Source organism: Danio rerio, chromosome 15, assembly GCF_052040795.2.
Source record: "Danio rerio strain M-AB ecotype USA chromosome 15, GRCz13ab, whole genome shotgun sequence".
Lineage (NCBI taxonomy): Eukaryota > Metazoa > Chordata > Actinopteri > Cypriniformes > Danionidae > Danio > Danio rerio.
The window spans coordinates 35,519,838-35,544,142 of NC_141035.1; the positions used below are offsets into that span (position 1 = coordinate 35,519,838).

A 24,305-nucleotide genomic window follows, 5' to 3' on the forward strand; every position below is an offset into this window, starting at 1 on the left:
CAGATTGACCTCATCGCCTCCCGAACGCCTGGCTCGGCTGTAATGAGGATGCATTTGTTTGTAATTTGGTTAAGCTCCCTCCCACTTCCGCTTGACATTTCAGCTGCTTCGGTAATGGCTTTGAGCAGATCACAGGAGACAAGATGAAGAGGCTGAGGAGAAGAACAAATAGGCTTCAAAACAATAAACGAATAGTAAATGGATGCCTGCAAGAAGCAAGAGGAGAACATACATTTTTGAGTTTTAAGCTCCAATATTGTGAAGATTATGAGTTGATTTAACTTTCCAGTAGGTCCAACAGGTTAGTTATTGTAGTTATCTTACTAGTTATCTTACACATATACGTTTGCTTACACGTAAAAAGACAACAAAAAAGGGATTTTAATGTCAAAGAAAAAATGTTTTGTTTTATGAATTTTTCGTTTATAATAACAAATGTAACAAAGAAAAAAAAATGTATTACATTCAAAATGTCTTTATAATGTTAAACAATACTACTTTATTATTGATATTTTTTATTTTGAAAAAAATAGCTAATTTTATATAAGCTTAATTTGACAGTTTTACAAAACAATACAGTTTTGTCAGGTATGAATTTTTATCTTAAATATTATATAATTAAGATTATGAGCTGATTAATCATATACAAAGTTAATTTTAGTTATTGTTCTTTTGAACAAATTTTTAATTGTTTTAAGTATTTTTACTTAATATTTAATTAAAAAATGCAAGTGTTATGAAAGCAATTTATAAATGTCATGGTTCAATACAATTCATCTTCATTTCTATAGGGCTTTTACTATGTAGATTGTGTCAAAGCAGCTTCACATAGAAGATTATTGTAAATTGAACCTGTGTCAGTCCAGTTTTCAGAGTTTAAGTTCTTTTTAGTTCAGTTCAGTTCAGTGTGGGTTAATTTTTACTGCTGAAAGTCCAGACACTGAAGAGCTCCACAAGTCCAGAACCATGCAAGCCAATGGCAACAGTGGTGACAAACTTCACCAATTGGTGAAAGTGAAGGAAAAAAAAACCTCAAGAGAAACCAGGCTCAGTTGGGCACAACCATTTCTCCTTTGGCCAAACGTCTTAATCAATAGTAATACAGGCTTGCAGATGGCTGGTAATGATGCCTTATCACCCAGACTACAATTCTATTTCTTTATGAACTACAAATCCGATCATGCACCTCACACACACCTGTTCCAGAATCCCCAATGATTACACACAAGCAAGAACAGCTGATAGCTAAAAAAAGACTGATTACACCAAGGGTGCCCAAAGTTTTTCTTATGAAGGGCCAAAAACCAAACTTGATCGAGGCTAATAGGCCGAAAGCAAATATGGGTGGGGTAATTTACTATGAGTAATTACCTAATTTATTCAATAATGCTTAAAAAGGACTAGAGAACATTGCTTTATATTAACTAATACAGTATTTTCTTTACATTTTATAATGAACGTATTACAGTAAAATCAAAACAATCTAATTTAGATCAAAATTACACCAGTTTTTGAATTAATTTGCTTGCTGATCTCTTCTGCATAGTCCTCTATCCATCGAGTGACTATTTACAATTTTAAAAAATCTGATTCGATTACAATTAATTGAAACATTACATTTCTGTTTGCTTTTTTGTTGCTCAGCAACAAAAGAAACAAAAACAGTTATGCCAAATTAGAATGATGATCTCTGTGTTAAAGGCATTCACCTCGACTCTCTACGTCATACTCACACCCCTCTCAGATGGAATAGTGGGCCAAATCAAAGGTTACAATGGCCCAACTTTGGCTCGTGGGCCCTAGTTTGGGCATTTCTGGATTAAACAGACTATATACACTGATCACATTCCCACACAGTTTGCTGAGTCTTGTTATTGAAATTCCACTTAGCATTTTCTGTATCTAATCTTTCAGTGTTTGATCCTTGCCTTGTTCCCTTGTTTACGTTGCCTGCCGCCTCTACCCATTTGCTCCTGTGTTTGACCCTTGCCTATTGATGAATCTCATAATAAACTGCCTGTTGATCCTCAACTCCCTTGTCCAGTGTCTCACTGTTACAATATAGTTAATATATATTCTGTAATAAAAACTAGTAATACAATATCTAACAAATAGCTTGGGTTGAAGATCTGACTAAAAAATAATTGGGAGTGTATACAATGAAATTAATGTACACATAGGTGGCACTGTGACTTCAGAGTTTTATTTTTGGCTATAGCATATCAAATCCCTTTAAGAAAAGCATTGCGTAATTGTTTGACTGTCAATCAGTGTGAAGCAACATGTTGGCCATTGTGTTGGAGGGGGAATAAATGAGAGAAACCCAGACCTCCTGCCTCCCAGTTCATGTTCACTTCATCATTCTGACTTTATAAGACACTAATGCTCACTTTACACAGGCATCCAGGAGTCTGGCTTTGGGCAAGCTGCGGAAAAGGCTGATGTACAGCTCGCTTGTGCTGTAACTTAATTTTAGTGGCAGTTTATGGCTCAGTCAGAGAGGAATTCATGCTGTAATGATGTTTCTTTATTTTAATGCCCCTGTGTCATTCACAAACTATGGAAATATAATATATGGCTATGGAGAAAATGAAGAGACCCTGCATGTGAATATTATAATATTTCTCTGCATTAATTAGGGATGGGTTTGAGCAAAAATGTATTTTTGTTTAATTAGTTAAATGTATAATAGCATTTCTTCAAATTTCACAGTTAAAATATTGTAATTAGGATTTCTTTTAATGATTTGGTCCGAAAAACAAATGTTTTCATTTGTTGTGATTTGTCACAACTGGCTTGCTTGGTTTGGGACTTGTGGAGCTGCACATCGACGGATTTGCTCTTCAGTGTTTGGACTCTCAGCAGTAAAAAATTCAACCACACTGAACTGAACTAAATTGAACTTCACCTCTGAAAACTGGAATGACACTGTTTCAGTTATAATTATGTTAAGCTGCTTTGACACAATCTACATTGTAAAAGCGCTATACAAATAAAGATGAATTGAATTGCAAATCAGGGTTATTAAAAATAAAAATATTTAGTTTTATCGTGTTGTCTATAAATAAATAAAAATGTACTTTATATTATAATACTGTTTTTGTTCTTTTATGCAAATAATCACAAGATATTCATATAAAATTTGTAAGATATTTCATCTGTAGTTTCAGTATAGAATAAATGTATTCTATATTTTTAAGAATTTTCAAGTGGTCCTTTCATTTTTTGAGTAAAATTTGAGCAGCAACTCAACGCATTTAGGCATGTAGACATGGTCAAGGCTGCAGTTCAAACCGAGCATCAGAATGGGGAAGTAAGGTGATTTAAGTGACTTTGAAGGTGGCATGGTTATATAGTACCAGATGGGCTGGTCTGAGTATTTTAGAAACTGCTAATCTACTGGGATTTTCATGCACAACCATCGCTAGAGTTTACAGAGAATGATCCAAAAAAAGAAAATATCCAGTGAGCTGCAGTTCTGTGAGTGCAAATGCCTTGTTGATGTCAGAGGTCAGAGGACAATGGCCAGACTGGTTTGAGCTGATAGAAAGGCAACAGTAGCTCAAATAACCACTTACAATTACAACCGAGGTATGCAGAAGAGCATCTCTGAACACATTACACATCCAACCTTGGGTTGGATGGGCTACAGCAGTAGAAGACCACACCAGGTGCCACTCCTGTCAGCTAAAAACAAGAAACTGAGACTACAATTCACACAGGCTCACTAAAATTGGTCAATTGAAGATTGGATGGTAGGGTCAGAATTTGGCGTCAACAACTTGAAAACATGGATCCATCCTGCCTTGTATCAAAGACTCAGGCTGGTGGTGGTGGTGTAATAGTGTGGGGGATATTTTCTTGGCACACTTTAGGCTCATTAGTACCAATTGAGCATAGCGTCAATGCCACAGCCTACCTGAGTATTGTTGCTGACCATGTCTATCCCTTCATGCCCAGCCGACTAATCTGCAGCAACTGTTTGATAATATTGTGTCAATATGGACCAAGATCTCTGCGGAATATTTTCAGTACCTTGTTGAACCAATGCCATGAAGGATTAAGGCAGTTCTGAAGGCAAAAGGGTGTCCAACCCAGTACTAGTAAGGTGTACCTAATAAAGTGGATGGTGAGTGTATGTACTATAAATGCTATAAAGTTTTTTTTATATAAAGTGTTTTTTTTTCCTGGAGAATGAAAATTGGTTAGAATAAGAAATGTTTTTATTAGTTTTGATTTATTAGTTATGATTTATGGGCATTAGAAACGCTCTAAATTAAATTTTTATTTGAAATTTGGAAAAAAATATACGTAGTTTACATGATATAAAACAAAAATGATGTTTTACTGAAATAAAACATAAATCCAGAGAAACTAAGAATTTTCAAGTATTTTCTTAATTTGTTCCATAAGATTCTAGACTGTCTTACAAAAAGAAACCGCAAATTAAAAGCCACATTGGCCCCTTTTCCAGTTTCCCAAAGCATCTGTTCATGCTTGGACATAACACATGATTTCTTTTATTCCGCTCTCTCTCTTCTCTTTAGAAAATGATTTGGTCAGAATAACAAATGTTTTCTACACCTTGAAAAAAATGTTCTAAATGACAACATTTTGGTTTTAAATTTAAAACAAATGTTAACAGTAGTTTGCTCAATATAAAACAAAAATTATCCAGAGAAATTAAGAATTTTCAAGTAGTCTCCTAATTTTTTTCCCCATAAGATTCTAGTTGGTCTTACAAATAGAAACCTACAGAAAAAGCCAAATTGGCAGATTTTCCAGTTTCCCAAAGCACCTGTTCATGCTTAGACATTAACGCATGATTTCTTCTATTCTGCTCTCTCTCAGTTTGTAGCTCAGCCAAACTGCCAGCAGCTGTTGGCGTCTCGCTGGTATGATGAATTTCCAGGCTGGAGGAGACGTCACTGGGCTGGCAAGCTGATCACCTGCGTCTTCATCGGCCTCATGTTCCCTCTGCTCTCACTGTGTTACCTGGTGGCCCCCAAGAGCCGATATGGCCTGTTCATCCGCAAGCCCTTCATCAAGTTCATTTGCCACACTGCTTCTTATCTGACTTTCCTCTTCCTCCTGCTTCTGGCTTCTCAGCATATAGTCTCCAATAATCCTGATCGCCAAGGTCCAAAGCCTACCACAGTGGAGTGGATGATCTTACCCTGGGTTCTGGGTAAGGGTTTATGTGATTTATTGTCTATGATAATAAGGATATGATCTAAGGATATGAGCTAACATTAAAGAGAGTTTTGGGTAGTTTGCAAAAAGCAAACAATATGTGTCTTGAATGAATCCAAAAGTATTGACTGATGACAATTATTGGTCCGCACCAAATAAAATATAATTTTTGAAGTAGATTATGTACTAAATTGATGCTAATGAACAAATAGATGCAAATTTCCAACAGGTGACGTAAAGGATGCGAAATGCATTGCATGTTTGCCACGGATGCATAATATTGACATTAATTTTGAGAGGATCACATGCCTATGATTGACCACAGTCGGTCCAGCATTAGCTATTTCATGATCCTCCAATCAAATGATTCCTAAGTCACTATAAATAACCACAGTCTGCATTCCACATCCATCTTCATCTAAAAGAAACCCCCCTTCCTCCCTTTGTCCTCCCCTTTTACCTAGATCAGGCGGTACGGTGGCCCAGTGGTTAACATTGTTGCCCCACAGCAAGAACACCACCAGCTCTAGCCCTTTCCAGGCTGGTTGGCATTTCTATGTGGCATTTGCATATTTCCATGTGGATTTCCCCCAAGTTCCCCAGTTTCCTCCCTCCGTCGAAAGACATGTGTCACGCGTAAACTAATTAAGCCAAATAGGCACCATAGTCTAGCTCCCAGCATCAATATTTTCCAGTGTTTCCTATCAGTGGTTCACCTTTAGCCACATTGGCGGGGAAGTTTTTAAGATCTACCTGAGCTCAATCTCCCCTCTCACCCTGCGAACAGGAGGAAGCCCTGGGCAGGAGGATCCCCTGAGCTCAGGGTTCTTTCCCGGGACAGCATGCCAAAGAAGCTTATTATAAATAAATTATAACATCAACTAAGTGTGAACCGTTGAATTTTATATTTCTTGCAAGTTCAAAAAATAAACTATAGCAGAGAAGACATTAAAAAGAGGCGAAAAACATCCCGTGAGTAATCTAGAGCTTGTGATGTGATGCATGTGTGAACAGAATTAGAAGGCATTAAAAATGTTCCAAAAGTGTCATATTCTGGATTATCTGCACATGAGCAAGATCACAAATATGATGATGATTTTATAAAATTCTACAAACAATAAGTTATTAAGTTATATTTTAGACACAATATTGAAAAATTGTGGCTAACAAAAACCATTTCAATAAAGCTGAAACATTTATTTGCCTCAGAGCAGCAATGTACTGAGCCATTTCAGAATGAATCTTTTTTTGAACAGAGCATTTGATTCAACGATTCATTTATAAAGATAGTCACCAGCTTGTTTTTTAAATGAATCAGCCATTTTGAATGAATCATTTGAATGAATGATTCAGCAACTTGTTAAGACAGGAACTTACTACTAATTACTGGAAGTTTATAGCAATATATTATAGTTTATAATATTTGTAGTAATATTATATTTTATTATATATTACTCTAAACACATATAACATCTCTATATACTCTATATTAATCTCACTATATATAATTTTAATCCATGAAAAGACTTCTCTATCTACACTGTCTGCACAGAAACATAATCCGAGAAAAAAAAAAAAAAAATATATATATATATATATAGATATATATATATATATATATATATATATATATATATATATATATATATATATATATATATATATATATATATATATATATATATATATATTCTTCTTCTTGTTGTCTGGGCCTGTCACCCTCATACACTACGGACAATTTAGCCCACCCAATTCACCTTCAGCATGTCTTTGGACTGTGGGGGAAACCAGAGCACCCAGAGAGGGAGAACATGCAAACTCCTCACAGAAATGCCAACTGAGCCGAGGTTCGAACCAGCAACCTTCTTGCTGTGAGGCGACAGCAGTACCTACTGCGCCTATATATATATATATATTTATTTATTGAAAAACAGCTCTAATTGATTTTTTTTTAAAGTCTTTGGATTGTAATTACTTACTAAATTCTCTGAGCATGATTTCCACGGTTCATATTGGACCAGAGAGCCATGAAAGCCTTTGAACATAAACCAACAAAATCCTTTGGCTGCTGTTGCAGGATTCATATGGACGGAGATCAAGCAGATGTGGGATGGTGGATTTCAGGATTACATCCATGACTGGTGGAATCTTATGGACTTTGTGATGAATTCCTTGTATCTTGCAACCATTTCACTGAAGATTGTGGCATATGTAAAGGTAAGTTGCATCACAATAATCACTGGTGTTAGTTGGATTAAAAGCGATTAACTTTTTACTTCTTCTTTTCTAACAGTACAGTGGTTGCAAACCCAGGGACACCTGGGAAATGTGGCATCCCACACTGGTAGCCGAGGCAGTGTTCGCCATCGCCAACATCTTCAGCTCTCTGCGCCTCATCTCGCTCTTCACGGCCAACTCTCACCTGGGCCCTTTACAGATTTCATTAGGACGAATGCTGTTGGACATCCTAAAGTTCCTGTTCATCTACTGCCTGGTGCTGCTTGCCTTTGCAAATGGACTCAATCAGCTTTACTTCTACTATGAGAACAGTGAGGGCATGACCTGCAAAGGCATCCGCTGTGAACGTCAAAACAATGCTTTTTCAACGTAAGTCCTAAAAGGATATTTTGCCCCTTAATGAAGTTAGCTCCTCAAGTATTTCAAATGTCTTATTTTGTTTACAAAAAACAAGATATTTTAAAGAAATTGGTAGCCCTTGACTTAATACTACTTAATGGCTACCGATTACAAAGTATCACATTTTGTGTTCAACAAATGTGAGGAAATTATGAAATTTTTCAGTTTTGGGGGAAATATGTCTTTAACCAAAACTCAAAATGTCATACAGTATCTACAAAACCTCTTTATCCTAATGAAAGCTAAACAAAAAGTTGAGGATATGCGTCCTAATTTTGATTGTCTTTTTTTTCAGGTTATTTGAGACCTTGCAGTCTTTGTTTTGGTCCATTTTTGGGTTGATTAGTCTTTACGTGACTAATGTCAAAGCTGACCACAAGTTCACTGAATTTGTGGGCGCCACCATGTTCGGCACCTATAACGTCATCTCTTTGGTGGTTCTCCTCAACATGCTCATTGCCATGATGAACAACTCCTATCAGCATATTGCTGTAAGTTCTTCTTGCAGTTAAACTTAAGCACTTGTAGACTTAACTTTTTTTGTAACTGTTGAATGTTGTTGAAAACAAGTCATATACAGTAGCTTTAAGTCACACTGAATCTAAATTGCATTCTTAAGAGTGTCATATTCTGGTTAACCATTATAAATATCTGAATCTTTTATATGCTTAAAATTTATAACACAAAACAATAAATCGAGATTAAATCTTTGAATTAATTAAATCACTGTCTTTGACTTTTAAAACCCCAATATAGTGATCAATAATTGGGTCAAAAAATGAACTGTATACACTACCTGACAAAAGTCTTGTCGTCAATCCCAGTTGTAAGAGCAACAAATAATAACTTGACTTCTAGTTGATCATTTGGAAAAGTGGCAGAAGGTTGAGCTGCATCTTAATCATCACAAATGCTGCGAAGACCTATTGGAACCTGCTTAGACCCAAGATTCTCACAGAAATCAGTCAAGTTTGAAGGAAAAATCATAGTTTGGGGTTACATTCAGTATCGGGGAAGCAAAGAAGGTCAAGGTGCTCCAGGATTGGCCAGCCCAGTCACCAGATAAGAACATTATTGAGCATGTCTTGGTTAAGATGGAGGCATAGCAGATGACATTAGTTCTGTGACAAGGCTTTTGTCTAAGCAAAGTCAGACTTTACTTTCCTAATTAAATAATTAAAAAACAAGGCATGATCAAGTTTTATTTTGGTAAAATAAGCATAATCTAGAGGCTTTTGCCTTTCATATAAGCCACTTCTGAGACCAAATGATCAATTAAAAGTCAAGTTGTTATTTGTTTTTCCTATCACCTGGATAGGCTACAAGACTTTTGTCAGGTAGTTTATATTACAGCTTGTGAATTAGAATCAAATTAAGTACAAACTGTCCATTTGACAGATGGATTTATAAATGGAAGTGGGACACAATTGGCACTTAAAGATCATGTGATAATGAAAACATGGTGAAGATGTCCATTACCAATCTTCCAATGGCATTCACCAGAGGTCACCAATCTCGATCCTGGAGGGCCGGTGTCCTTGTAGGATTTAGCTCCAACTTGCCTCAACACACCTGCCTGGATGTTTTAAGTATCCCTAGTAAGACCTTGATTAGATTGTTCAGGTGTGTTTGATTAGGGTTGGAGCTAAAATCTGCAGGACACCAGCCCTCCTGAAACAAGTTTGGTGACCACTGGCATTCACAATAAAAATGAAAAATATAACTGAAATTTGCAGAATGTTCAGCAAATCTATCATTAAGCACAAATCCAAATGTGTGCGCTTTGCATGATAAAACAAGTCGCTGTTTCAGATGATAAAGTTTTAGTAAAATGCAGTATAATGTGCATTATTTTGTAAGCATTGTTGGATCCAGTTACTTTTCAAAGTAATATACATCTCAATTTTGAGTCACTTTTAAAAAGAGTAACTAAATGTGTTAGTTACTGCTTATGAAAAGTAATGTGAAAGCATGTGTTATACTATTTCTTCTTTTTTAAAAGATTAAAATAGTATTTAGATTACAATAGATTACTTTTAAATTTTGCTTGTAAGTTACGATTGTGTGGAAGCATCTGTAAAGATCAAAGGCAAGTGTACATTTCTCAGTAATGATCTGCTTTTCACATATCGTGTGTGTTCTGTTTATTTTTTTTTTTTCCTGAAGGACCATGCTGATATTGAGTGGAAATTTGCCAGAACTAAATTATGGATGAGTTATTTTGAAGAAGGAGGCACCTTGCCACCTCCATTCAACATTATTCCCAGTCCCAAATCCATATGTTACCTGATTACATGGATTAAGGTTCATGTGTTCAAGAGGAGGTCAAAGAGGAAAGAGACATTTGGGACATTAGGGGTGAGCGACTGCAGATAAACTCTTTTGCTTTGTGTTTCTTTATTTTTTGTCTTAATATTAAATTAGGTTTAAATGAATCATCACATGACATTACAAAACAATGTTAATGTCATTTATTAGAGCAAAGGGAATTTTATAAGAACTAAATATCTGTTTTAAGATTATCTGCAAGCTTGAGGCAGCACATGCTTTTTTTTTACTGTACTTATTGAATTGAAATGTCTTTCCTTTTAGAGAAGAGCTGCTGAAAATGTCAGACTAAACCACCAATACCAGGTTGGGTAAAAATCATTTTATTTCATGATTTTATTTTAAATATAAAATGTATATTATGTTTTTTTTCCACTTGTGTATTGCATTGCTATTTCCATAAATTTAGGAGGTCTTGAGAAACTTGGTAAAAAGATATGTGGCTGCTATGATTCGAGACGCCAAGACTGAGGAGGGGCTCACTGAAGAGAATTTCAAAGTAAGCAGTGATTTCTTTTGAAGAAACATGTGCAGTGATGATAAAATAAATCTCAATGAACAATTTTTTAATAAGTAAATAAATAATTTAATAATTATTTCAGATTTTCCATTAGAAAAAACTAAAATGAAAACAATGTATTTGTTAGAATCTGAGAAATACTACTCAGAGACAGAAATCAGTTTTGAGAAAACTCCAGTGTTGTTTATGAGGGTTCTAAAATGTTTAAAATGACCTAGTGAAAAAGTATGAAGGAACACCAAATAACATAATTTACTGGATTTTTTTGACAAAATGTCAAACAAAAGTAAATAAATAAATAAACAGTAAAAATGAATGACAAAAAGTCAAGACAACAAATATTTTTATGTTGCTTCGATTTCTTTTAATAAGTTAATCCGGTTTCAGCTACATGATTTAAGTTTTACAAAATTTAACTTTAATATTTTAGTCAGTTTGATTGATGTAAGTTGAGATGACTAGAAAAGTTCATTTGAATTAACTTAAAAAAATGTATGGCAGCTAGACTTTTTTTACGGTGTAAAATGATAGTGTCAGTCCCTCATTCATAATATCTTTTTTGCTATAGATTAATTTAAAGTGGCTGAGAGAGCTTAATGTGCTTCAATTTAAGAAAGTACATGCAATTACAAAAAACACCAGCAAATAAAGTAACGATCTTCATCAATTTGACACCACACGTGTTGCAAAATGGTCACAACACAAACAACTGAAGAAAAGCGCTGCAAAATGGTCACAACACAAACTGTTTGTTGCAAGTGTTGCATTCGATTTGCGCATTTCTTCAATTATTTGTGTTGTGACCAATTTGCTAATAATTTGTATTAATTAGCATTTGTGATTGAATCTCTTGATTGAACAAGTCACAGAATAAACACTTTTTTTAACAGTCAAATGTTGCCAATTCCTAGCATAGGAAGATGTTACAAAAACATCTATGTTAATCCTGGAACAACATTGCAATCAGTCAATCAGAATTAAGGCATATCTTTACTGTTTATGATAAGTTTAGGCTTATGGTTTATGCACTTCTACATGATTGTTATTCAACTATTATTCCCCTCTGAATCGGGTAATAATTTATTTACAGTTATGGTTGGGTTTAGGGGTAGGGAATTGGTATGGACTATATTTTCCAACAAATCTTCCAGGATCAACATAGATGTTAATCCAGGATCGTATTGTACTTAACAAGATCATGGCGTGCTACAGTGCATACAAGCATCAAGATAATTCATGTTGATCTCTAACATAGACATAAGTGTTTTTAACCTGACTTTTACTCCTCCTAATTCCTAATTAAACACACAAATGGAGATAATGCATGGAAGCTGTTTGAGAATCATCATTTGAGAATCTTTATTTTAACCAAAAATAAAATATAACTCTCATTATCCTGAAGTGAAGCTTTAGTACTACAAATAAAGATCGTTTTAAGGTTTGTAATTGCTTTCCGGTGCATTTGGATCACTAGATGATGGCTTAATGAACTATTATTGTGAAAAATCTCAAATTTCACTTTTTATGCAGGTAGCTTGTAATCAGCATCAAAACTGGTTTTGCCTACAGGGATCACAATTGATCAGTATTTAATTTATTTTCAGATGATAATGAGGTTAGTAAGGAAAGGTGCAGCAATCATGGGCTCAATCCTAAATGGCTTTCCACTAAAGTACAGTGTCCCATGCATCATTTTAGCTTTCAGAAATGTGCTCGCAAAAGCATCGTTTTTCGGAACGCTAGATGTTTACTTCTGTGGAGTCTGCACTAATGCGAGCTCTGTACAGACTTCTAAAGCAGCATTACATCAAAAAAGTGTGGACCCACAACTTTTTAAGGTGCCACCTGGGATTAGGCTTTGCTTATGTTTCGTTGGCTGCTATTTTTCAATGCATACAACTGCAGTCCTACATTTTACACTGACACTTATTGGTTTGGATGAAGCACTACATTATAAGTATAAGGCCTTTGATATATATTATTTTCTATATTATTACAATCCCAAAACAAGCAACTGCAGCTCATGGAAACTATTTCCTGTGTCTATTTGTCTGGTAATCGTGTTCAGCGGTAGCACCTCTACTAATGACGTGCAATAGGGTACCGGTAAAAGTTTTTTTTAAAAACATTAATTTTTTCCAAATTAAATTTTAATTTTTAACAATTATTGATAAAAATCTATAAAAAAGAGGCCGAATGTGAGCTCTGATGTTGTTAATCAGTTGTATGTGCTTTAGTTGAACCCATTTGTTGACATAATGTCAAATATTTTTTATTAACTTATTAGGCAGATTAGTACAGACAATTCAACCAATCAGAAAGCCGTACTGAGCAGCATGCACCAAAATAGCCCTTTAGCTCCACCCACTTTTAAGAAGCATTGATATATACAGTTAAAACCAGAAGTTTACATACACTGTGTAAAAATGCACATGAACATTTTAAAACAGTCAGATGTTACTAAGACTAAACTTTTTCTCTTTTAGGTAAGTTACAATTATCAAATTTGTTTCTGTTATGCTTAATAGGAGAATAATGAGAGATATTTTTTGAGAAATTGTTATAACTTTTCTTAAAAGTCAAGTTTACAAACAATATGATTATTATGCCACTGAAAAAGCTCAGATGATGGTGTCAAGGATTTGGAAGTTTCTGATTTTGAATAGAATAGTGTTTTAGGAAAACCTCAAACAAACCGCTTCCTTGTGTAACAACACGGGAAAATGAACAAGCCAGAATCAACAACAACAACAAAAAAAAGCCAGATTACAATTTACTAAATTTCACTGGGAAAAAGACTAATTTGTGGAGACATGTCCTGTGGTCTGATGGAACTAAGATTGACCTGTTTGGCCATAATGACCAGTGTTACATTTGGAGGACAAAGGGAAAACTTACAAGCCTAGGAACACCATCCCAACTGTGAAGTATGGGGGCGGCAGCATCATGTTGTGGGGCTGTTTTGCTGCTGGAGGGACTGGTCCACTTCACAGCATAGATCGCATCATGAAGAAAGAACATTATGTAGAAATACTGAAGCAACATCTCAAGACATCAACCAGGAAATTGGCCATCACAAAGCCCTGATCTCAATCCTATAGAAAATTTGTGTGCATAGTTGAAAAAGCTTGTGTGAGCAAGACAGCCAACAAATCTGACTCAGTTAAACCAATTCTGTCAGGAGGAATAGGCCAAAATTCCTTTAAACTATTGTGAGAAGCTTTTGGAAGGATACCCAAAACATTTGACCAAAGTTATACAGTTTAAAAGCAAAGCTAAAAAATACCAAGGAAATGTATGTAAACTTTTGACTGTCTAGAAATTAAAAAAAAAGGCTCTCATTATTCTGGCATTTAGCAAATGTAAATCATTTAGGTAATCCTAAAATAGTAAACGTTTAGTATGATTTACCATCAGACATTTAAAGAAAACATGGTTATGATTCTTTTTTTAAAGTGTATGTAAACTTCTGGGGCAAGGCAGTGGCGCAGTAGGTAGTGCTGTCGCCTCACAGCAAGAAGGTCGCTGGGTCGCTGGTTCAAACCTCGGCTCAGTTGGCATTTCTGTATGGAGTTTGCATGTTCTCCCTGCGTGGGTTTCCTCCGGGTGCTCCGGTTTCCCCCACAGTCCAAAGACATGCTATATAGGTGAATTGGGTAGGCTAAATTTTCTGTAGTGTATGAGTGTGTGTGTGAATGTGTGTTTGGATGTTTCCCAGAGATGGGTTGCGGCTGGAAGGGCATCCGCTGCGTAAAAACTTGCTGGATAAGTTGGCGGTTCATTCCGCTGTGGCGACCTCGGATGAATAAAGGGACTAAGCCGACAAGAAAATGAATTAATTAATGAATGTAAACTTCTTGTTTAACTGTATTATATACAGGGGTGCACATAATTCTTTTGGACTGTTTCTCAAAGAAGTGCCTAAAGATGTGATTTGGCTTTCAAACTGTTCATGGCACATTTATCCTACATACTGATATTTTCATATAATTGTGTAAAAAGCCATCTTGTGCTCTGTTGTGAAATATATGTTGCATATACTGTACACTGGTGTGAAAAAGTGTTTAACAGATTTCTAATTTTCTTGCATGTTTGTCACACTTTAACGTTCCAGGTTTTTATTATTGAGGGGAAAAATACAAAAATATAGCCCTTTGTGAAAAAGAGTTTGCCTTTGATTGGGCCATCCATAGTAGCAACAACTGCAATCAAGTTTTTTTTTTTTACTTTTTAACTTGCAATGATTCTATATCACGCAAAAACATAAGAAATCTGTAAGGGGCAAACACTTTTTCACACCCCCTTATGTACATGTATTTGACACCTATTTTGTATCTTTGAATTTCACACAAACTTGTATTTTAGATATGCAAGTTGCATATATTGCTATCTATTAGATGTCTAGGCTATCCTGCATTCAGCTGATATAACACAGTTCTCAAGGTTGTTGCCAGTAAAAAGTATGTGCACAAGAGAAACCCTGATTGCCAGCATCTGCCATAACATTAATATAGGAATTCGAACACTGACAGAAACCAACCTTATTGAACATTCTTCCTTCAAGCCCAAATGTGTTGTTCTATGTCCCACACCATTTGATTCACACCGTAATTTAAGTAATTCTCGTGTAATGTAAGCAACATCCAAAGCCACTATACTTAGAAAACAAATAACTTGATATAGTGAAAAGAACCACATTGTTTTGCACAGCACACATTTGAACTTTTTTGTAATAATCTTAACAATGATACATGGTGAAATTCCTTATTTTGTACTAACAAGGGCTGAAAATGTAGCAAAAGGATTTTTTAGTACTACATTTACAACTTGAGACTTTAATATATTTTTTTAATTTGTCATTTTGTTTGTTTGTTTTGTCATTGGCTGGTGGAACTGTTATTCCAGTAGTTTGTGTGTGCATGTATGTGTGTTCATGAGTATGCATATTTCTCTTTGTTCTCTCTTTTCCACTGAGTGGAACGGTACAGTAAGGTCGGTACGCTTTTATAGCCATTTCCACTGTCAAAAGGCTTTCTGAACTAAACCGCACCGTACCACTTTTTCGGCAACCTTTACAATGGGTATCAAGGGTACCAAAAGGTGGAGCTAGACTTTAATGGTGGAGCTAGCATCAAACCAGAATGAAAACTAAGGAAGTTCCTTGTTTTAAATACACAGCCGAGACATTACACCATAATAATATATTCATATACTAATGAGCCATGGTCGACCCGAGCTCAAACAAACCTTGTTGTTGTCTTGATGAACAGGCACAAAGCCAAGAAGAACAAAATCTGCTGTTGTTTTACGCGCCCGTCTAAATGTGCGATTGGGTTCACTTTGTCCAGAGAGCTCGCGATCTTGACTATATTTGAATTAACAAACTTTTTGAGCTCATATTAATAACCTGCTCATGATAATTGAAGGGCTTTGATATCCAATCCTGTCAGTATGGAACAAACGCGAGAGAGTAAAGCATGAAAAAACAACAACGGAGAAGCCGGAAAAAACAGCAGCAGTTGATGCGTCTGCAACCTAAAACATGAACAAACTACCATGTTTAACTTTTATCATCACCTTTTGGACTATTATGAACTCAGAATGACAGAATAACTTTCCAACAAGAGGCTAAACGTGCTGATGAAGATTAAAGACACAAATGAGAGGTTTGCTTTGACTGTGGGCTATATTTCGTGTTGTTTTGAACCTAAATAAGGCCTAAATTTATGCTGTGTGTAGTTTTTCTGTAATTGATAACATATCAGAGCCTGTAAGGGTCTGTTTGTGTTCATATGTTGGATTTATTTATTTATTTTATATAATTGCAGACGTTACAGTCGGCTATTTTGCACGTGATTGATCTGCAGTTATGATTAAATTATCTTCATAGAAAGGTTAGTAATGAACATTTATACACAAGTATTTATGTGTATAAAGCATCTTTTTTGTGAGAAGTGCTCCTCATATGATATGTGAATGACCCGTACAGCTTTACTGTAGACATTTCCTAGAGCAAAAATTATGTCGTCTGAAACTTTTGCATACACCACACCCACCAAAAGAGTACCATTGTTACCCTTTTAGCAGTGGAAACGCAACCCTGAAAAAGGTGACCTGTATTGACCTGTACAATGCTGTACTGTACCACTCAGTGGAAATGAGCTATTTGTCTCTGAATGCACTTTTACAAATGTATCTTCAAGATTTTTGCAATTATTTTGACTTAAATAATTGTGTACTCAAATTATTTTTTAATAGGAGCTGAAGCAGGACATCTCAAGCTTCCGCTATGAAGTTATTGGAATGATGAAAGGCAACCGGAAAAGTACTCGCGCCAATAAGTCTGACACATCGGCCTCCGATGTTTCTCATCCCGAGGGTTCGCTTCAATATTCCTCAGCACTTAAACAGAACAGCAAACTACATTTATATGATGTCACTACAGCGCTGCAGCAACAAAACTCTGAGGAGGCAAAGGCGTCTCTTGGCTGTTTGGCCAATGGATCGGCAGTAGTTCTTACTGAACCCATACTCAAAGACAAAGCCAGGAGTGATTTCCCCAAAGATTTCACAGACTTTGGGCTATTCCCAAAGAAACAAAACCCAAATAAGATCTACTCGCTTGCTGAGGAGGCAACGGAATCAGATCCTGACATATTAGACTGGGGGAAAGAGGACAAACCTCTGGCAGGAAAAGTGGAACAGGACGTAAATGAATCAAAGTGCCTGATGGAGGAAGACGAGAGAGTGTTGGAAGAGCAAGAGATGGAGCATATTGCATCTTCGCATGAACATTAGACAAACAAACTGGCTTTCTTTTGTAACCACGGGTTATATAAATCTCAAGTTTTGCTGACTGTATTCTTTGTCAGAGATGGAACAGTGTCCTCTCTTATGCACAGAGGTGAGGTTTTGTAAGAAGAATTTGCTCAGGAAAAGATATTTGCTAGGTTGTTTTTGGACTCAAGAAACTTCCCAGCACTACAGATCCCAAGAGCGCCCATAAATCTGGAGAAAGAGGAATGGGGGAACTCAGAAAAACACGCCAAATGATCTCCAACTGACCTGTTAAGTGTTTTATTTGTAGGACTGGGTATTGAATCAAATCTCTTGATTCTCGAATTTGATTCAGATTCACAATCTCTCATTTCAATTTGATTCCATTTCAGTTGATTCTCGATTCTTAATTCGATTGAATACAGATTTAAATATATTTCTAAAAGATAAAAAGTGAGCATCAGTTCACAGACCTGGGTATTACTCTCTATATGTAACGTACAAATGTGTGCATAAAGACCGAACCCAGCTCTCTGTCTCTAAAATGAATGTAATGAGTGGTCAATATATTGGGGGGGGGGGATGTAGGTGATTGATTAATGGCTTTTGGGAATTGTTATTGAAGCAAGCACATATAAGAAAATAATTAACAGATTTTTTTTTTCTTATTTATTCTTACATTTTCACTGTGCAGCATCCTTTTACTTTCATGACTATTTGGAAAACAAAGTTTTTGTGATCAGTGCCCAGAGAAACTGATGACAAAAATGATGACAATGATTATGATTATAATAGAGACCAAGCACCAATTGTATCGTCACTATTTTATCAGTTGCTGTTGTTTGTATTATGTTTCTTCTGCTGTTTGTGAAGTTTATTTATAAACTAATTTCGAGAGTATCACATGCTTGATTGCTTGCGGCTGGTCCCGCTTTATTTAAATTATGATTCACCAATCAGATGATTCCTAAGCCACCATAAATACCCTCAGTTCCATATAACAGCCATCTTCGTTTTGAAGAATCCCCCCTTCCACCCCTAATCCTCCTCTTTTCCTAGATGGGTGACACGATGGCTCAGTGGTAAGCAGTGTTGCCTCACAGCAAGAACGTCACTGATTCTAGTCCTTACCAAGCCAGCCAACGTTTCTGTGCAGTTTATACATTCCCCCCAGTTCCCCAGTTTCCTCCCACATGTCCAAAAACATGCAACCCAAGTTAATTGATTAATCTAAATCGGCACCATAGACATGCTTCTAGTAAGTAGTCATCTCTTAAGAGCAATCACTATATGTTCTATATGGGGAGCAATCACTATATGCTAACCTACTACAGCAGGGGAGTTCTCGAGATCTACCTGAGCTCAAACTCTCCTCTCACCTTGCTAACGGTAGGGAGCCCCGGACTCAAGGATCTTTATGAGCTTAGGGCTCTCTCACAGGACAGCAAGCCAAACAAGCTTTATAATCATTCATTAGCTAAGTGTGAACTTTTCAATATTATTTTTTTGTAAAAAAAGTTCATTTTGTTTACCTTTTTTATTTCATGTTTTTCCATGAAACTTAAACCAGATTATCTTCAGAACATGAAAAACAAACATCGAATTATAGTTGCCTTGTTGACAACACAATTTCCATAACTTTTTGATTTATTGGCCTAATTCTTATAAACTTGTACGATCTCATTCACATAGATATATACACTGGATATCGCATACGGACCCTGAGCATGCACCAATAATGCTGGCAGATTTGTACAGTGCTCCCAGGACAAATGTCATTCAACCACACAAGTCAAGACTAAAGCCAATATGAAGATGCTGGACTTTAGTGCTGTACGGTGTAGTAACAAGCAAACAAACAAAACATACATTCTGTATGTTCCATACATAGGTATGGTATATATGTGTATATACTGTATCTGACTCTGGATGGACAGTCCTCCACTGCACCTTGGTCCCACATTCAGAGCGCTACCCAAAATGGCGGCTCTTTTGATGCATTTCTTTCAACAGACAACAATAGAGTAGGTGACATCCAATGTACAGTAAATATGTATAACTTCCGCTACTGAGAAACCTGGAAATGTGAATAGGGTTTGTTAGTGTATACCAGTAGTGTATAAATGTATTAATAAGTATATAATTTAGCTCAAAATCAACAATATTTAGTTATATATAACATTCTGCAGCTGCAGACTGATAAAAAAAAATACATATATAAATATAAATGACTATGCAATTAAAGTATAGCACCCATAATGCAGATACCTACATCTGGTTCCATCTGTTATAACAGGTTTCCTTGAGTATCCTCAATATTGTGATTTTGGATAAATATCTTCCTGTCGAAATGTTGACATACTTGCCTGAAATTATTTATCGTATTTCAATATAAAAAAATAAAAACTCACTCTCTCCACGTAAAATTCTGCAGGATTTATTTTTTATTTCATGTTAATCATGGATTGAAACACCCACCTAATATTCTCAATTATTCATTACATTCATTTTGTTTTAAAAATTGAATATGTTTTATATTCGAGAGGAATTTAGTTTGTTTGTTTTTTGCTGTGCACACATTGTTTTCCTTCTTCTTCCAATATGGCTGCACTTCACCAGCTGATTAATACTGCAGCACTCGTAGAATCTTTCACTCATAATCGCTAGTTATTTGTCTTCTGTTGTCATGGCAACACACAGTGGCTGCTCTTGTACTTTAATTAATTGACTTTGCTGCAGTCCTTTATCTGGGGGCCCACCATGCTGTTTTCAGTTAACAGTGAATAAATTGTCAGCAGATATTTCGGAGACTTTGTTGCAGTTGAAGTGTGTCTCCCTGTTATACTCGCAGTGTCTTTGAGGCAAATGTGGTATCGACACAAAAATGCTGTGAATCTGTTTGAATGTTCTTTTTATTATTTTGAAATATATATAATCATAAAGTAATAGTTCAGGAGACAAAAGGGGTTTGTGTAATAACTCTTTCAGTTAAGGCATCCTTAGTGTTTTTTTTTTTGTTTTTGTTTTTTAATGTAATGTGACTGTTGTATATAAAAGATCTCCAAAGTTTCAAAGATCAATGTTTCATTAGCAGAATTATGGCATAAATTATAATTAAAAAATAGTTGGCTAACAATTATGTAGAAGTACATGACCCTAACTGTAAGCCTAAACTTCGCATAAACTATAACATATCCTTTAATTCTGATTGGCTGATTGGAATGTTGTTCCAGGATCAACAAATATGTAAAGCCAGGAACATCTCTCATTTGGTGAAATCACACGATGCGATCCTGGAACGTCCTTTTTGTTCGAAAATGTAATCCAGACCTATTCCCTACTTTTAAACCCAACCATAACTGTAAATTATTCACAAAATACCAATTGGATAACAATTATTTGGAAGTGCATAACCCTTACCATAAGTCTAAATTAGCATACACTATAAACATATCCTTTAATTCTGATTGGCTGATTGTAATGTTGTTCCAGGATCAGCATACTGTAGATGTTATTCCAAGAACATGTCCTACTTGGTGAAATCACACTAATTGTATCAACATGTTTCATAATGTCCACAGGACATAAATTGCATTAAAACTGCTATTAAAAGATCTGTTCCAACTCAACTACACTTCAAGAAGCAGTAAGTGTTGCACTTTCTATTTTTTGAACTATTCATTTTGAGCTACGCAATAAAGAACCACTGGAGTCATCACAGCTATATAGTAGTGTACACAACTATAAACAAGGACACTTTAATCTCACAATGGAAGTCCCAGTTTGTGGACGTTAAGTCAGGTTAATTTTGTACAGTAACTTAGCTATAATGCATCTCTATACAGCAGTATGTAATGCATTTGCCCATCTGATGTGCATCCTTTCACTTGTTCTCAGAATAGATGAGCAAAAGTAGGCTCTCTGTTTCATTGTGTCTGAGTTGCTGTCTGTCGTTCTGCTGTGTTTATCCTCCTATCCGACCCTGCCTATCATTCTCTGAATCTAAATGTCCAAAGAGTGAGTGGAGAACCAGCTCATTAGCATTTAAAGGCACAGGTGCAAAACAGTTACAATTCCCTTTGAGAATTTGGCATTTTCAAGAGGCTGTACTAAATGAGCCGTTGGGTATTTTGACTTGAAACTTCACAGACCTATTCTGGAGACACAGAAGACTTATTTTACATCTTGTAAAAAGGTTGAAAAGCATGTGTATTTCATATGCCCCCAATGGTCTCTAATTCCAGGAGGGCTGGAGCTCTGCATAGTTTAGCTCAAACTCACTCCTGCTTAATGGTCTTTAGTGTTGAACACATTGATTAGTTGCGTCAGCTCTGCTTGATTAGTGTTGGCACAAAACTGTGCAGAGCTGCGGCCCTCCAGGAATCAAGTTTGAGACCTATGGCCTAGATGAAATGGTTATTTCAGTAAACTTGCTGTTTGTTTATAGTTTATATTCAGTGGAATACATGCATCTATATACAGTTTAGACATGGTTTCTTTGTAGCATTCATGAAATAAATTATGTGCTTGAATGAGCTGTTTTTTAAAAAGCTTTTTACCTATTTGGCAGGATGTGGAAGAATCAAAAACAGATTATTCAATTCTCAGAAACAAGTCCATCGATTTCAGAACCAGAAATCAGAAAAGTCTATTCCAAAAAGTCTTACATGCACTATGACTGTCTATAATTTTTCTTTTTGGCTGACCATGAACAACATTTACTTTGACCCTCAAACACAGTTGTTGTAGCCTACCCAAAGCCTAGATGTGTTTGTAATGATAAGAGACCTTCAAAACAAAAACTGGAATCTTTAAGATGGCTCTATGTGTCGCTTTATTATAGCCTGGCTACATTGTTTTCTTACTGTTTTTTTCTTTTGTGATCTCGTATCTGTTTACAGCAGAATCCCTGCAGCTTGAGGGGATTATGTCGATGTTCTGATATTTACTACCAGTGTCTCTCAGCTCGCCAGAAAAGCATACAGCAGGACTTGTCCAAAAGCCATAAAAGCACAGACGGAGAAGCAAGGGAAAAGATAAAGAGTGGGAAGAAAGTGAGGAAGCTATTTCCAGATGCGTTTTCATTTCTTTCTCTTGTACTCACTCTTCCTTCAGGATCCCGTTTCTGTGAGATTTAAATGCTGAATAACAGTTTTGACAAGTCTTCCTTTGGCTGTGAGGTCAAGTAAGACTTTTTCATTGCAGTTTGATTGTAACAGTTTAATCACGCTCAGGCCATCCAAGATGAACTGTAGGTTGTGACTTTTTATTTGGTAGAACTTTAAAGAAGATTTTTTTAACTGTTATAGCTTTTTTATCTGTGATTTGTAAAATGCAAGTTAACACTTTGAAAGTAAAAAACTAAACACAAAACAAATAAAAAACAATTGTGGCTCCTGCTGATACTTGAGGAAAGGTTTAAGCAATATTTGTAATATTATATGACCTTTAATTTAGAGCAATGGCCAACAATCAAGCCAGGCTCATTGTGAAAACGTACCCTTATATGCATTTCTGGAGAGCGCCAAATACATCCCACGTTTTTTGTTTCATTTTTTATTTTTTTTGCAGTTTTTGTTTTTTTACAAATCTACTAGAGGCCGCTGTGTATGCTTTTTGAGATCTCAAATTTCTCTCGCGAGTGCCATTTGTGCATAAAGTCTCACGTAAGTCCACCAAAGGCCATTGTCGATTGACTGACCGATTCATTGACCCACCCTCGTCCTGTTTCTAAATCCAACCAATAGTGTTTTCAAAAGCACCAATCAACCTGGAACCATCCTTTACCAGACTCGAACCCCGTCATCACGGTCAACTCCTCTCTGTGTCTCAAGTCCACCCACGTATATGGCAAGCCCTGGACAAAATGGTATCAGCAGAAAAGACATCCATGGACTACGGAGGTAAGCGGTCAGTTAGTAAGCATAAAAAGAAAAGCCATCATACCGCCCCGTAGCATTTGTTTTAAAGATGAAATGCAGCCATACATAGCACTGGCTACATTTGCTCTCTCCAGAATTTTAGACTGGAGTGTGTTTTCACAATGAGCCTGTGTTGCCAACAATCCCTAGCATCCTGAGAGAGAGAGAGAGAGAGAGAGAGAGTAACAAAAATAATGCCAGGGAAAATATAAATTACAATATTATTTCAAAAAAAGATCACAGAAAATACAGCCAACTGTATATTATAGAACAAACAAACAATAATGTAAGATTCACATAGTGTTATCAAATTTAAAGGGCACATAGTTTACCCCTTTTTTATGATTTAATATTAATATTATGGTTCTTCTGAGTGTGCCAGTTTAGGTTCAGTTCAACACACAGTTCAGATGTTTTTATTATAACTTGTTAAAAAGTGTCATGTTGGGGGCGTTTACACAGTTTGCTGTTTTACGGGCGTGTTGCTTCACAGTTTCGGCTTCCCGCCCAACGTAACAAGGGGTGGAGACAAGTGCTCCTACGCTCTGTCCAACAGACAGGCTGACAGACAGAGAGAGAAGCTAATGTAACCCCGCCGACCTGTAATGGCGGCCCTCCGCATTGGAGTCGGTTGCTCTAACAAGGAGGATAAAGACCATGGCCTCTAGCGTCTGTCGCTAGAGCACCCTTAGAGGTCAGAGGAGTGAGGTTTACCTGTACAGCACACACTAGCTGACCTCCGTTACAATCACCCCCTAAACCTCACTCCCATCCGGGTCACGGCACCAATGTAACCCTGCCGGTCCTACACTGCCCAACCCGCTCAGAGCTGGGATCGAACCGGCAACCTTCCGCTTGGGAGTCGGTTGCTCTAACAAGGAGGCTAAAGACCTCCGAGTACGAGTCGAGTCGGACACAGACCAAGCAGA

General features: G+C 36.3%; 1 protein-coding gene across 2 annotated transcripts in view; it reads left to right on the top strand.

Annotated features, from left to right (window-relative positions):
* Nucleotides 1-19,881, top strand: part of trpc4b (transient receptor potential cation channel, subfamily C, member 4b) — a 59,434-nt gene extending 39,553 nt beyond the window's left edge. Inside the window, exons 4-11 of one of the 2 annotated variants that reach the window (XM_087282328.1) lie at nt 4,852-5,188; nt 7,271-7,410; nt 7,487-7,800; nt 8,126-8,321; nt 9,997-10,188; nt 10,423-10,464; nt 10,568-10,657; nt 16,937-19,881. In XM_087282328.1, the coding sequence (XP_087138454.1) occupies nt 4,852-5,188; nt 7,271-7,410; nt 7,487-7,800; nt 8,126-8,321; nt 9,997-10,188; nt 10,423-10,464; nt 10,568-10,657; nt 16,937-17,476 (1,851 nt within the window). In that variant the 3' untranslated portion in view covers nt 17,477-19,881. 2 annotated transcript variants of the gene reach the window in all.
* Nucleotides 19,882-24,305: the final 4,424 nt, after the last annotated feature.